General features: G+C 37.1%; 1 protein-coding gene across 3 annotated transcripts in view; it reads left to right on the plus strand.

Annotated features, from left to right (window-relative positions):
- The window catches only part of FRMD4B (FERM domain containing 4B), a 193957-nt gene extending 179299 nt beyond the window's left edge, over positions 1 to 14658 (plus strand). For 2 of the 3 annotated variants that reach the window (XM_037130748.2, XM_037130750.2), the window contains exons 18-23: positions 257 to 313; positions 1499 to 1646; positions 3463 to 3582; positions 4393 to 5186; positions 8209 to 8341; positions 12492 to 14658. In XM_037130748.2, the coding sequence (XP_036986643.2) occupies positions 257 to 313; positions 1499 to 1646; positions 3463 to 3582; positions 4393 to 5186; positions 8209 to 8341; positions 12492 to 12615 (1376 nt within the window). In that variant the 3' untranslated portion in view covers positions 12616 to 14658. The remainder of the gene's footprint in view (positions 1 to 256; positions 314 to 1498; positions 1647 to 3462; positions 3583 to 4392; positions 5187 to 8208; positions 8342 to 12491) is intronic. The other variant, XM_037130749.2, reaches the window with a different exon arrangement.
- Positions 14659 to 15200: the final 542 nt, after the last annotated feature.

Here is a 15200-nt window from a genome sequence, read left to right on the forward strand (position 1 = left end):
GCTAGATTGGAAAAAAGTTGAAAACCAAATTTTCTTTGAAGTCTGTTCCATTTACGAAATAATCCAGTGTAATATGTATACAATATGTGAACTATTTACATCTTTAGTAGTAAATTGTTCTTTCTTATAATAATTATTCTTAATGTACTGTAGTTACATTTGTCTAAGATGTGCTCCACTAGGAATTGCTTTATGGAACTCACAATAGGTGTATAAATGCACAGTTATACTAAAAGCATTCATCGTTTTTTCACAGAAGACATAATCCCCTCAGAGAGCAGCTCCTTGTCCGACACTACCACCGGTGATGACTGTAAGTAACTCACCTTTTTTGGTTTAAATATTACATATCCTAAAATAGCAAGATAATTTTTTAGTTAACTAAAGCTTATTTGTTACTCTTCGAGGAACAGTAGAATCAACTCACAGTCATGCAGAAAGGCTGGGAAAGGGGGTTACAATGTACTTGTACACAGGTTAGCATTAAACACCTTACACATTGCATGACTCTGGGAATTAGAAGACTTTGTAAATTTTTTTAAAACTTTTTATTGAATAATTATATATCTGCATAAATAATACAGACTCCTTCACCCAGGTTTTCCCAGTGGTGACATTTTGTATATTTAGTGTCCAATATCACACCAGGAAATTATAGTGTAAACTGTGATTATCAGGATATTTGGATAACTGGGAGTTTAGTTTATTTTCTTTAGGAAGAAATACACACTTTAAAAATCAGGTCACTTGTCACTATGTCAGTTATATAGGTACAATATTGTGATTTCCTGTGTTTATTCACATTTTATGATGGAATGGATTTCTTATCAAATGATACAGTGTTTTCTTATAATCCCTTGTGCCTAAGCAGAGAAGTGACCCTCTACCTGATGGGATTTGAGCAATCTGGGGGAGCCTCTGACCCCCACTGCTTTAGCTTCCCCCAAGTTTTATGGTGCATGAAATGCCACCATTTCAGAATTCTTCCTTTGAGCTGAGGTTTGGTCATACTTGTCATTCCTCTTTGAAAATACAAATATTAGTAGGAGACATAACATGTCTCCAGTCTCTCAGCATAAATCAGTTTCATTACTTTCAATAACTGGATGAGACTTTGGTCAGCCAAAGAGGCCTAAGAACTATAAAAAGTAAAATTGAACAATTTCCTGTATGCACTGGGGTTTTCCTATAATATAACTTCTGAAAAACTATAGTATCATCCATACCACCTAAGTAATTTCTTTGCTGAAGAGTGGCACCTATTGAATTGGCAAAGGTTGGATTAGACCCCACAGGACTATTCAGTAACTTCTTTTTTTGTAGTGTATAAAATATAAAAATAAATTTTTAAAATTTACATGAGTATAAAAACATCATCATTGGAATAACACTTTGTTCATTGAATATTCTGATTTCTTTTTTGGAACTATTGGTATGGTTTTTATTAACTTATTTATTTACCTACTTATTTACTCATTCATTCATTTACTTCTTACAGCCAATGATACCTTCACTCTTGCTGGGCAGCGATTAAGCTCAATACCTCATTCTCCAAGAATTCTTCCCCCAAAGTCTCTTGGTATTGAGCGAATCCATTTCAGAAAGTCATCCATCAATGAACAGTTTGCAGATGCCCGGCAATCCAGGTGAGAAGCTGTTCAGACACTGCTCAGAGTGCTTTAATGTATATTAATGAATTTAATCCTCACAACAATTCTGATATTTCGCTGCTCTCACTGTCATTTACAGATGAGTACATAAAAGACCAGAAAGCATGCATAACTTGTTGGGTACATCAACTAGTAAAATGGTTTACTAGTTGATGGTTTCCATCTCCATAATTCATGAAGATGGAAATTGGCTTCAAAAGAAAAGATTATTTAGATTAAATAATTTTTCACTCATGAAAAGTAAAACCAACCTTGGTTATATAAATGATTTGTCAAAGATCATACTAGCTCTAGTTTGTGGATTGGCTTTTAAGAACTGTTGCCTTAAATAGCAGAGAGATATGAGTGTCTAGAGATCTTCTATCCAACATAATTAAAAACACATAAAATTCAAAATTCATTTCCTCAGTTATACTAGCCATTTCAAGTGGTAGTAGCTCCATGTGGCTAGTGTCTATACTATAGGACAACACAGATATAGCTCATTTCCATCACTGAAGAAAGTCCTGTTAGGTAGCACTGGACAAGTATGCAGGATGGACAAAAGTAGGTTTATGGTTCTGAGTTCACAAAACACAGAGTATATTTTTGTATTATTATTTATTGACTATTGTGTTATTTTCCATATGAATTACTGTAAACCAACCTTTGCCCACCCCTGTATTTATTATGTAGGGAAAACTAAGCTATTTCAGCAAAAGGGAGAATTATTATAAAGAATCATATCTTAAAAATTATTATGCCCACATCCACAATAGCTTTAAATGAGTTTGCTCTTTGACCCAGTAATTTCACTTACAGGAATTTTTCCTGTTGTTTATATTAATGTCAAATGGAAAGCAAATGGAAAGCAGGATCTGTTGTGTAAATACATTATAGTAAATCTTTACAGTGGAATGTTATATAGCCATTAAAATAAAATTATAAACCAATATTAAGCAACATGAAATACTAGATATAATTTTTAAAATTTTAAGTGGGCTTTGAAAGAGAATATACAGTAAGATCTCATTTTTGTTGTTTATAAGTATATATACTTAGGAAAAATATCTGAAAATATTTAGTATTAACTGGCTACATCTAAGTTATCAGGTTTGGACATTAACATTTTTTTTTAATTTGTATCTTTGAACTTTTTTGCAAAGAACTTGATATGTTTTTGTGATAAGTAAAAAGTTCATCGGAGTCATTCAATAGAGGATTTAAGGATGTTGCCTTCTAGACCAGGGTCCAGCAAACTGTGGCCCACTGGCCAGATTCATCCTAACACCTATTTTTACATGGCCCATGAGCTAACAATGGTTTTTGTATTTTAAGGTAGTTGGAAGGGAAAATCAAAAGCAATAATATTTTGTGATGTGAAAATTATGAAATTTGAATTTCAATATCCATAGTCAAGTTTAATTCACTTACGTATCTCCTGTACTACCTCCCCACTTCAGGGGCAGAGTTGAGTAGTTGAGACAGATCACCTGGCCCACACAGCCAAAAATATTTAGTATAAGACTCTACAGAAAAAAAAAGGTTTGCTGTCCCTGGTCTAGTTGCTTTTAATCTATCTTATTCAGTATAAACTCTTTTTAAAAAAACTTTTAAATTTTTTCCTTCATATTTGTGACTCAGAGAGTCAGACCACATGAACTTTATTAACACTTATTTAGGACCTACCAGGATCCCGTACCACCAAGACACCTTTCCCAGTTCTTCCCATGCACCCTTTCCATCAGCTTATGACACATTTGCCAGAGATGTTGGGAACTCATTGTTTTCTGAATTCTTTTGCCTGTCACAGAGAAATGCTGTCGACACACAGCAGCCCTTACAAAACCCTGGAAAAGCGGCCCCAGGGTGGACGAAGCATGCCCACCACCCCCGTGCTCACCCGAAATGCCTACAGCAGCAGCCACCTGGAGTAAGGACCCTTTGTTCACTCACTTGGGCTTTGTTAATCTTTGCTTTAAGGTTCTGTTTCACTTGTATTTGCAATCATTTTAAGGGACTTTGGTAGCAGGTCTCTATTTTATGAATCTACATTTTCTACTCACAGTTTCACATATGTCAGCAAAGAAAATGTTTTACGTTCAAGTTGATATGGGATTTTTTTGTACCTTCATTTTTCCAAAGAGATATTACCATTTTTTATGTATGTAATGATGAGCTTGGAGATAATGACCATAGCGACGTTTTGAAGTGTTTACTGAAAGCTGTGCTAATATTTTAGATGCACCATATTATTTAGCCCCCACAACAAGCCTAATTGTAAATAGCAGGTACTATGTTCATCCTCACTTTATAGAGAAGGAAGCAAGTCTCAGAGAGGTTAAACACCATAGCCACGCACACACAACTGGGAAATGGCAGAACCAAGTCTCATCCAGAGTCTACCAGACGAGTCCAGGCCCTGTGCATGTACTTTCCATCCCTCTGGAAGACAGGACCCATCAAAGACTGTGTTTTTTTCAGACTTTGATGCAAGTTTACATCATCAGTTTATCTTCCTGGTCCCCAAGAAAGGATGTGGACTAGACAATTGACAGAACCTGATTCTTTTCTCATGTTGATCATAGCAGTGAACTGTACGTGAACCAGTGGATTCTGTTTTGCGGTCAGCTTTGGAAACCTTAAAAGTCCTATTAAACCCTTCAGTGTGGCATTCTTTTTTATTATTTCAGCTGCCCTTTCCTCCTTTCTCTTTGACACGTTTACCTTTCTTCTATTTCAGGCCAGAGTCCTCTCAGCACTGCCGCCAGCGGAGTGGCAGCCTGGAGTCCCAGTCACACCTGCTATCGGAGATGGACCACGACAGACCCTTCTTCTCCCTCCACAAGTCCCAAAGGAGCACCAGCACTGAAGTTCTGGATGACGGGTCCTCCTGCACCAGCCAGTCCAGTGCTGAGTACTACTGCGTGACGCCTGTGAGCGGCACCCACACCCTGGACACCCGTGCCAGAGGCCGGAGAAGGTCCAAGAAACAGAATGTTTCCACTTCGAATTCAGGAAGCATGCCCAACCTTGCCCAAAGGGATAGTCTGAGGAATGGCATCTATGCAAAGAGCCATGAGCAGCCCTCTTCCAGCTACTACATCACTGGGTACCCACCACACACAGAGTGTGACCTTTATTACAGCGGTGGCTATGTCTATGAGAATGACACTGAGGGACAGTACAGTGTCAATCCTTCCTACCGCTCCTCAGCCTACTATGGATATGACTGCCAGAGGGACTACAGCAGGTCCTTCCATGACGATGAGACAGACCGGGTACCTCATAACCCATATGCAACCCTCCGGCTGCCCAGGAAGGCCGCTGCACCTGAGCGTATCACCAAGAACATCCATAGGGCCTTAGTTGCAGAGCACCTGCGTGGCTGGTACCAGCGGGCTTCTGGGCAAAAGGAGCAGGGGCACAGCCCACATACCAGCTTTGACTTGGATAGGGGGTCGCAGGGATGCCTGGGGTTCGCTGGGCTGCAAGTGCCCTGTTCTCCAGGGAGTCGTGCATCTTCCTACTCTTCAGGTAAGAATACTGAGGAAGCACTTGATACCTGGATTTATAGTAACTTACCCTTATTCCCCTCCCACCCAAAACCATACCCCTCAAGGATCAGGAGACCAGCACCCAAAGTCAGGAGGGTGGTACCAGGGGGTGGACCCAAATTGCCAACTTAAAAATGGTTCCTTCCAGCTTTCCAAAGAATGCTGTCACACAGGTCTGATGAAGCAAGTTGTAGATTGAAATCTAGCAAACATTTATTGAGCACCTGCTCCATATGCAGCCCGTGTGAGGAGCTTTCCCATAATTTATCTTTTCTAGGCCTTACATTGATAGTAACATCCTTAAATGTGTTCAGGTCATTGAGGTTTGATATATTAAAAGAACAGACCAAACCCTTCTGGTATGAAGAAAACAATTATGCATCTTTCCCTGTGCACCACCAGCAGTTTGATCAGTGTGTTCCGAACACTCTGGTACCTGCATACGGATTTTCATAATTGTAATAGAAGCTGGCATTATTAAGTACTGTTAGTGACACTGCTTAAAGAAGTTTGCATGTCTTGGTTCAACTCAATAATCATATATAGTCTAGTTTATAGTTGATTTAAGAGATTTTCAAAGATAGTTTTGATTAGTGTCCCCTTTGTGCGTTGACTTTGGCCCCTAACTCTGCTAGCACTTACTAACACTTAATAGTTCAGTGATGAACTTGCTGAATACCCTCCAGCTTTGCCACATACTTGAAGTAGAGAAATGGATATTAAGAGTGTCAGTCCCTGGTTTACTTTATTCAGTAAACAACAAGCCAGTATAGAAACAGTTCTATGCCTTAATGATCTCCCACTTTAGTTAACAGCCAGAGGAATGTATGAAAATTGAGCAATTTTAAAGCTTCTAAGAAATGAATGGATTCTCAAACAGCATGAAAACCTGAGAGTGTGAGCCTTGCCCCTTCCTTCAAACATGACTCTTTAGTAAGACATGCACAGGAATTCCTAAGTCATGGTGTAATTAGTCAGTGAAAACTGCACCTTTAAAAGTTTCATAAGCTTGTTGACCAGAGGCATTTCCATGGTGATTTCTGTTTGGGTTTGAGTTCTCTTCTGTTTGTGCAGGACTTTGGACTTCCACCAGTACTTTCTCATCTATTGCCACATCTAACAGGAAAAGTCTTCTATAATTATTTCTTGTTATGTATGACTCCAATCTAGGGAATATCTTTCTTACCCCTAAAGTTCAAGGCATCTCATGAGATACTAACAGAAACCAAACCTGGGCAGAGTCCTATAAAGAAAGTACCAAGCAAAGAGGGCTGGGAGATGTTTGTGTGTGGTCACCAGGGTGTGGGGTAATGCATCCTTAAACAGCAAGGCCAGGGAGAAACAGGTGTAACCCAGAACCATCAACATGCCTAGCAGTTGGCTCAGTTCTGCAACAAAGGCGAGAAGAGTTAACATGTCCTGATTTGGACCCCGAGTGAGCTTTGCTGATACCTGTAGGATTTGGCCTCACAGGCCAAAAGGCACCATTTTCTAAGGAATGAGAGAGATGGAATCAGTGCTCCCAAAATTGCTTTTGAAAATTTTCTTGTTCCTGTCTATATTTTATAGCTACTGAAATGTATTACAACAGGCATGCCTCATTCACATTCAGAGATAAGTTCCCGATGATTTGCCAAATTAGTCAGGGGTTTGGTATTTCCTCCCAGCACCTAAAGTTTCTCAATGACTCAGTTTTAATAGTAATGACAGCCTCCATTTATTAGTATCTTATCATGTGCCACACAGCACACTCTGCTCTTTACCTCCACTATCTCATTTAATGTAGGCAACAGTTCTATATGGTAAGTGTTGTTATGTTTATTATTATTATCCTAATTGTGCAGCCGAGGCATTCTGGCTTAGAGAGTATAAATGAGCCTGCCCAAGCCCCAAAGCAAGCAGGTGGAATGGGAATTCAATCACAGGTCTGACATCTTAACCATCAAGGCTTACAGCCCCAACTGGTAGCGGTGAAACGTTCTTGAAACACAGAGTGAGACTGTTACATCTTTGTGTCAAAACCTGGTGGTGTCCAGGGTTTTGAAATGTGTTTGTCCCATACAGGTCACAAGTGCTTTGTGCATAGGAGAGAGAAGAGGAGGGGGTTAGCTGCCAGGAACAGAAATGGAGGACAGCTGGAAGGACCCATGAGTAGGGGTGGTTATTTGAGTCTTAGATGACCAGATGGCACTGTGCTCACCTGTGCACCCTAGGTGTGGAGCAGGACTGGTTTAGAGAGAGGACAACAAATGCCCAGTGATGAGTCATCCACCGGGCTTCGCTCCCAGATGATATCCTTGTCTTGATTCAGACAAGTCCCTCAGGAGAACTAAATCTATTCTTCCTGAAATCCTTCCAATATTAGTTACCTTCACCACCTCTCCACCTTTTTATGAAGGAAAAAAGTGCCTTGATTCTGCTAGTGTTTGATGTTGCCTTTGGCTGAGGAACAGTTAAGTCTCAACAACTCCACTTACAGAATGTTCCCTCAAACGGCCTTCAGGAAAGTCAGTCATTACCTGACCCAGACAATGGAAGCCTTATGCACCAGCCAACATACACCAAATGAGAGGCTTCTCTCAATATATCCGGGGGTTTTCTGGCTTGTTCTTTGTATTTTGTTTTTAATAGAATGTCTTTTAATTAATCTTCTTCCCATTAATAATAGTTATCATTTACTGAGTCTACTCTGTGCCAGGAACAGTGCTAAATATTCTCATACATTACCTTATTTAATCCTTATATTATCTCTATGAAAATATGTTTATCTTATTATCCCTACTTTTTAGATGAAGAAACTGGGATTTAAAGAGGATAGGCTATTTGCCCAAGGCCACATGGCCAATAAGTGACCAAACTGAAATAGGAACTTTGTTGATTACAAACATTGGCTCTTAATCTCTATTTTGCACAGCTGATTAAGGTACATATAAATAGCCTAAACACTTTTCATGTTAAATATTACCACTAATTTTGTCTATTTTTTTCACTTTTATTTCTAGTGTCTTCTACAAATGCTTCTGGGAACTGGAGGACCCAGATAACAGTGGGGTTTTCTGAATATGAGACCTTGGCATATCCTTCTTACACCAGCAGCTACGGCAACATCTATAATCCTTTGTCCTCTCCAGGCAGGTGAGGAAGCAAAGCTCAAAAATTCTAGTAGCCTGTTCCTGGTCAAAAGAATCCAGGAATCCTATTTTATTTTCTGAATACTGAATAATCTAGCTCAAGGGTTAGCAAACTTTAGCCTATGGGTGAAAACCAGCTGTCACCTGCTTTTTGTAAATAAAGTGTTATTGGAAAATAGCCATGCTCATTCATTTCATATTATCTATGGCTGATTTTGCACTAAGAGGGAAGAGCAGAGTAGTTGTGAGAGAGACCATATGGCAAATCAGATACACTCATATCTGGCCCTTTAAGGAAACTTTGTGTACCCCTCAAATGTAGCTCATTCAAATGTTACCCTGTTCTTAGAGTTCTGTACATTATTTCTGTGTCTGAAGGTTTTGTTTTTATTGGTAAGTGTAGTACTTAAAACTGTATAATTGATACATTTATTTAGACTCTTCTGGAACCTTGCAGGGAAAATACCTCTGCTCCAGAAAAAGGCTGCTCATACATCTGTCCATGAAGATTCTTCATAGACAGTTGGTGGGCTGGATTTCAAACATTTGCTGCCTTTTTGTATCTCCCTTGTGTTTATTAAGAAGTAACAGACACAGCCAGCTGTCCTATTTGTAAAAAGTAATTCTTTGTAAACATTTAGAGGAAACATATAAGAACAGTTTGTTCAAATGCGATTTTCAAAAGATTGCAATGTCTGAATTACATATTTTTCAGTTCTTTGTATTACACAGAAGTTAAGTTTGAGCAAGTCATATCTCCCTACCACTTTCTCACAGCATATAATCCACACCCATGGTGGCAAGAAGTAGAACATTTTCTGGGGTGATTTAGAAAATTCATTTTGCTTTCTTTAAATCAGATGCTTCAGGCATAGGAAACTCACACGGACTCTAATTGTAAAGATCTTTTTAACCTTTTGAGAGGTTAGTTTCTCTAAAGCACTCAGTTACAAGCAAATTGGACATATTCACCCCCAAAAGTTTTATTTTTCCTTTCCATATTCAGGAGTTTTTATTGGCTTGAAATATTAGTCCAATTGTTTTACCTCAACAAAGAGTGTACTCAAAGTAGAATGTTAATGAAAATGTACTTCAGAGGATGTGACATAGCTTGGATTTCTATAAATGAAGCTTGAGAATGAATGAAGAGCAAGAACCAAATTGATTTTGGCTCAAATTTGTGCTGAATTTTTTTCAGTTCAGTTCTATTTATTTTGTACAATACATGTGCAAATAGTTTTCATGTTCATATACTTTTACATTCCTTTTTTCTTGACTCAGAAATGATATAAAACATTCAGTGTATAAGACAGTTCCAATAGTATCCTAAACACCACACTCACTAGATTCAGGAATTGCTAAAAATTTTTAGGGAACATCTGTTTTTAGTGAGTCTATGCACCTAGCAGCCAGCCTAAGATGGATTGATAGAGTACTCTGATGTCTAAGGGGCACAATGTATATGAAATTAGAACTATTTAAAGTTCCCTATTGTGTGTGTGTACATATATAATATGAGCTCATTGTGTAAAATTAAGAAAATAGTAAGGATAAATAAGAAAATAATTTACCCATAATTCCGCCATCCAGAGATAGCAGCTATTAACATTTTGGCCCTCCCCCCATTCATCTCTGTTCATTTTTAACACAGTCATAATGATATTTTATACAATTATATATTTTTATTGTATATGAAATTTTACATTGCAGTTTTTTATTTAATATTATAACATAAACATGTTCCCATATTTTAAAAAATATTTATTTATTTTTAGAGAGAGGGGGAGGGAAGGAGAAAGAGTGGGAGAGAAACATCAATGTGTGGTTGCCTCTCATGTGTTCCCTACTGGGAACTGGCCTGCAACCCAGGCATGTGCCCTGACTGGGAATCGAACCCATGACCCTTTGCTTCACAGATCCGTGCTCAGTCTCTGAGCTACACCAACCAGGGCTGTTCCCATATTTTTAAAAACTCTTTAAACCTATTTTATGTGACCGATATGATATGCCACTAATAAATACACCATATTTTATTTAACAGTCACCCATATTTTGAATTTGAATGGTTTTTGGATTTTCATTCTTTTTTTATTGTAAGTAATGATGCTGTTAATAACATCTTTGTACAAAATATTTGTCTGAATTCCAGATTATTTTCCAATTAGTAGACTTAAAGGATTAAACCAAAAAAGTATAATTATTTAACCTCTTGCTTTCCAGAAAAATTTTCTAGTTTATCATCTCAGCCAGAGTTATGGGAGTGCTTATTTTCATTCATCTGTTCATTTAGGATTTTTAAAAAATTATGATATAGTTTGATCAATTTAACTTGACCTATTAACAAGGCAAGTATAATGACAATCATCCATAAAGCTTTAGAAATTTTGCCCTAAAGTTTCATGTTATTATTGGTGAAAACACAATTTTTTAAATAAGAGAATTGGGTTTCAAGATAAAGATAAAAAACTTCAGATCTTCTCAAGTTAAATATTTGAAGTGCTTAGCAATAAATCAGTGATTAGATCAATATAAATGAAGTGCATATTATTTAAAGATCTTTTTCCCCAAAGTGTCCATGTCTTAATACTACAGAAAGCTACAAATTTTAAATAAAATTTCTTTTCTTAGTATAATATGGTATAATTGTCAGCAATGTAAGCTTTCCAAAATTGGAAATGTTAAAGACTCTTGTGCTGCCTTGTATATAATATAGTCAAAGTCTTGGCACTACTGCCAGAAATTGTTTTCAAATAACTTTTTTCTTTCACTCCCTGTTTTTCATTTCCCTTCCTCTTCCTTATCTCACCCTATCACTAGACAAAATGAAGGGCTTCTGTCCCAGAGAGCGGTTGTGTTTCCAGAAATGAGATCAGTTTTAAATTCTCTGTTGCTAGGTGTAGCCAGCTGTAGTAAGTACAGTCGCTCAAACCTGTGTGTTGCTTCTTGCATAGCAAAGAGTTCCGCTTGCTCTGACTGATGTGTGAATTTATGGAAATCTGACTTCATTTTTATATTAGATGAAAACACTAAGTACCTGGATTCACACAGTGGCTATTTCCAAAGCTCTTCTTCCAAAGGCTGTTTATTACCCTCACTAAAAGGCATTAAAGTTGAAGATAAAAGGATATCTACTAACTACCTAATCTTTTCTAACCTGCTACTACAAGAATGAGGTTTTGCTTATTGGAATGTTTTGTTTAATAGGTCATTCTCATTTGGATATACCATCTAAATATGTCTATGATTTTTATATATGATACTATCTCAAATTTATACTTGAACCATAAACCCTAGGGATCTAAAATATGTCCAAAGGTGCCCCTGCCTCCCTCTTAATATATTCCTTTGTCTGTGAGGAAAACATCTGGTATATTCCTTTAATTAGAAGAATACTTAAAATATGGCTGTCCAAACTAACTTTTAAAGAGTTAAAAATAAGACTCCCACATAAATGGAAAATGAGCATGTGTCAAAGATTTATTTATGATATTTTGCCGTGTATAATGTGCACCCACATTTTTTGTGTACATTATACACAGGATTATTATACCCATAGTATGTAATCATTATACCCATGTATAATGCACATCCTTATATTTCCCTCAAAAATTTGGGCAAAAAGTACACATTATACATGGTTCAAAAACAGCAACTTAGTAATGAGAGAACTAACAGAATGGGAAAACTGTTCCAGGAGAATTCGAGAGAGGCAATTTGAGAGAGGTTTATTCAACCCACTGAAAGAAAAAATGCTGGAGCAAGATTACTTGATTAGATACAAAACCAGTTTATGTCCTACTGGGCAATACAACTATTATTAGTACTATAATAATCTCTCTTACTAGATAAAAGTTATTTGTATTCTTTCAGACAGAAAAGCAAAAATAAAAAAACTCTTAAATTAATGTCTCACTTAACATAATCTGGGTCCTAAGCAAAGGTAAATGTAAGTTAGAGAATCAAATACTGCTGCATGGGCCTGTTAGACAATGCTCTGTGGTGATACTGGAAGAACTACAGTCATCCATTGCCTTATTTCCAAGTTTTGGATAATTTTCTTAACATTGTTTTCTACTAATTTTTTTGAGTGTAATAATTTTGTACTCTGGGAACTAAATGACCACAGGTAGTAACTTTCTCATTTCCTTTAATAGACAATACGCAGAGAACAGTCAACTGGACATTACAGATGGAAACCAGTTGGAACCAGACAGCCGGGAGAGTAGTGAGCAGAGGCTCTTTTGGCACGAAGATTCAAAGCCTGGAACATTAGTCTGAACTGCAGCGGGACCTCTTGACCAAGCACTGCTTTCTCACACTAGTGTGCCTTGTAAAATGTGTTTGTCTTCCCAGAAGGCTGTTTGGCTTTAGAAAACTAAAGACATCAGAGATTGAAGTGAGGACTCACATTGCCCCACAAGTGAATCCCACACTAAGCTGCACAAAGCCCTCACAGGACAACCTACCTTTCAAAGTCTGGACGCTAACCTAAGAGAGCAAAAGGTCAGACCACATGTTGAACCATTGCCAAGGGAGGACTTAATCTTTATCAATACCAAGCACTTTTTAAGGAATAAACACTGTTGAAGGCAAACCTCAAAACTGTGAAAAGTGCTTTCAGGATCTCCAAGAAAAGAAAAGGATGGGAAATTTCAGAGCCCAATTCAGAATGCTGAAGGGAGGGAAGCCAGAACTCTCAACCATCAGAAAGTCTGGATTTGTGAGCTGACAAAGAATGATGCTATTTCTACACGGACATGAACAACTTAGACAGTATTGGAAAATTACTTGAAGAAAAGCTGGATTTTCATAAAGGTCTGAATGAGTGTAAATGTTTTTAGGATTTTATAAAGAGTGATGGTTTTCATAAGCACCATGAAATGGGTTCTAGAAAGACTCATTGCCACAGCATCCTGTAACAAATTTTATGGTAGCGGATTGGGGAAAATGAAACAGCCCACTGAATAACTGACAAACTCTGCTTGGAGAATTTTCCGAGGTACAATATCACTGAGCTCCATTTTTCTTTCTATGCCAGTGGTATGATGAGCTCTTGTTATTCAGGCTGTTAACTCTCTAATTTGGCTGTCACTTGAAATGGCAAACTTGATATGGAAAGTTTTCTAATCAAGAATTTGAAAAAGTATTTTAAGGTGTTATGGAAAGAACCCAAAACAAAATCAAGGAAAATACACGTCCATCATTTTAGATGATTTGTGTGCCTTAAAATGGTGACCATTGGAAAAGTAAGCATATCATCAGGATTCCATAGGTAGTTCTAAGTCACCAAGTGACAAAAACAAGATTAGTTGGTTACAAGGAAAAAAAACCCTCCAAGCTGCAGTAGATTTAATTATGAGGCTAAAACTACCTCATATTTTCTGTGGAAGAACTAATTAGGTATAGTTCATGGTTGAGTTTTTTTTTAAACAATTATTCCCATCTTTTTTGTCATCTTTCCTCTGCTTCAAAGTTCCATAAAAGGTGCTCCTTCCCCCCTTTTATACAGGTTTCTTGTTTATATTATGACTAGAGAAGTTTCTACACAACTTTTTTGGAACATTGATTTCCTATCTGTATTCCAAAGCATGTTTATATACATAAAGTTGATTTGTTAAACTGGTCCTTAGTCATTTGTATCATTAAAAATGAAGTTTTGGGGAAAATTGGAACAAAAAATGATGTGCAAAAAAAATAACTTATTCCTTTTGCATATTTGTATAGCCTTCTAGAAACAGAAATGCCCTTTTGCCTATTCTTTTACTGTTCTGACTTTTTAAGACCTATTTTTTTTACATAGGTCAATAAACTAAAAGTGTGCTACTGAAAATGTTTCTGTGTTCCTCCATTTGTGTTGAGGGTTCATATAAAGCAGTTTAAGGTGCTCTACTTCAAGTAATTATGTTGGACAAGATTGCAGATTATTAGTTATATAGCATTACCATGAGTTATTTTCAAGATACAAGTGTTTTATATTTACATATCTGAAATCAGGGTGATCTTTTGATTGATGGCATGTTCTAGTTGACTTGGCAGTGTTTTTTCTTTCTTAGTGATGCATAAAATAACGCTGTGTCTTACAATAACGTCTTAAAATTGATGGAGTACAGTAGTTTATTGCCTCATTGATGTGAATTTTTAGGCTTTCTATTCTTGCAAATATTGTTTATTTTGTAACATGTGATTCATCCTAGTTTTGCTGACCAGGTCTTTTAAATTCAGGAAAATATTTCACCTGACATCTTTTTATCCTGCAATGGAAGAAGGGGAATTGGAAATAAAATGTAGAAAGATCTTAATATTTCTGAGCAAGTACCTCACATGGGAATAAATTTTCTTTTTTTATTTATTGAAATATATTTTATTGATTATGCTATTACACTTGTCCCATTTCCCCTGCTTCATTCCCCTCGGCCCTGCACACCCCCTCCCACATGCATTCCCGTACTTCAGTTCATGTTCATGAATCATACATATAAGTTCTTTGACTTCTACATTTCCCATACTATTCTTACCCTCCCCTTGTCTATTTTCTACCTACCATCTATGCTACTTATTCTCTGTACCTTTTCTCCCTCTCTCCTCCTCCCACTCCCCTGCTGATAACCTTCTGTGTGATCTCCATTTCTGGTTTCTGTTCCTGTTCTAGTTGTTTGCTTAGTTTGTTCTTGTTTTTTTAGGTTCAGTTGTTAAAAACTGTGAGTTTGTTGTCATTTTACTGTTCACATTTTTTATCTTCTTTTTATTAGATAAGTTCCTTTAACATTTCATATATTAAGAGCTTGGTGATGATGAACTCCTTTAACTTGACCTTATCTGGGAAGCACTTTATCTGCCCTTCCATTCTAAAGGAAAGCTTTGCT

This window comes from Artibeus jamaicensis, unplaced genomic scaffold, assembly GCF_021234435.1.
Source record: "Artibeus jamaicensis isolate MK-2021 breed Jamaican fruit bat unplaced genomic scaffold, CSHL_Jam_final contig_1157, whole genome shotgun sequence".
In the NCBI taxonomy this organism is placed as follows: domain Eukaryota; kingdom Metazoa; phylum Chordata; class Mammalia; order Chiroptera; family Phyllostomidae; genus Artibeus; species Artibeus jamaicensis.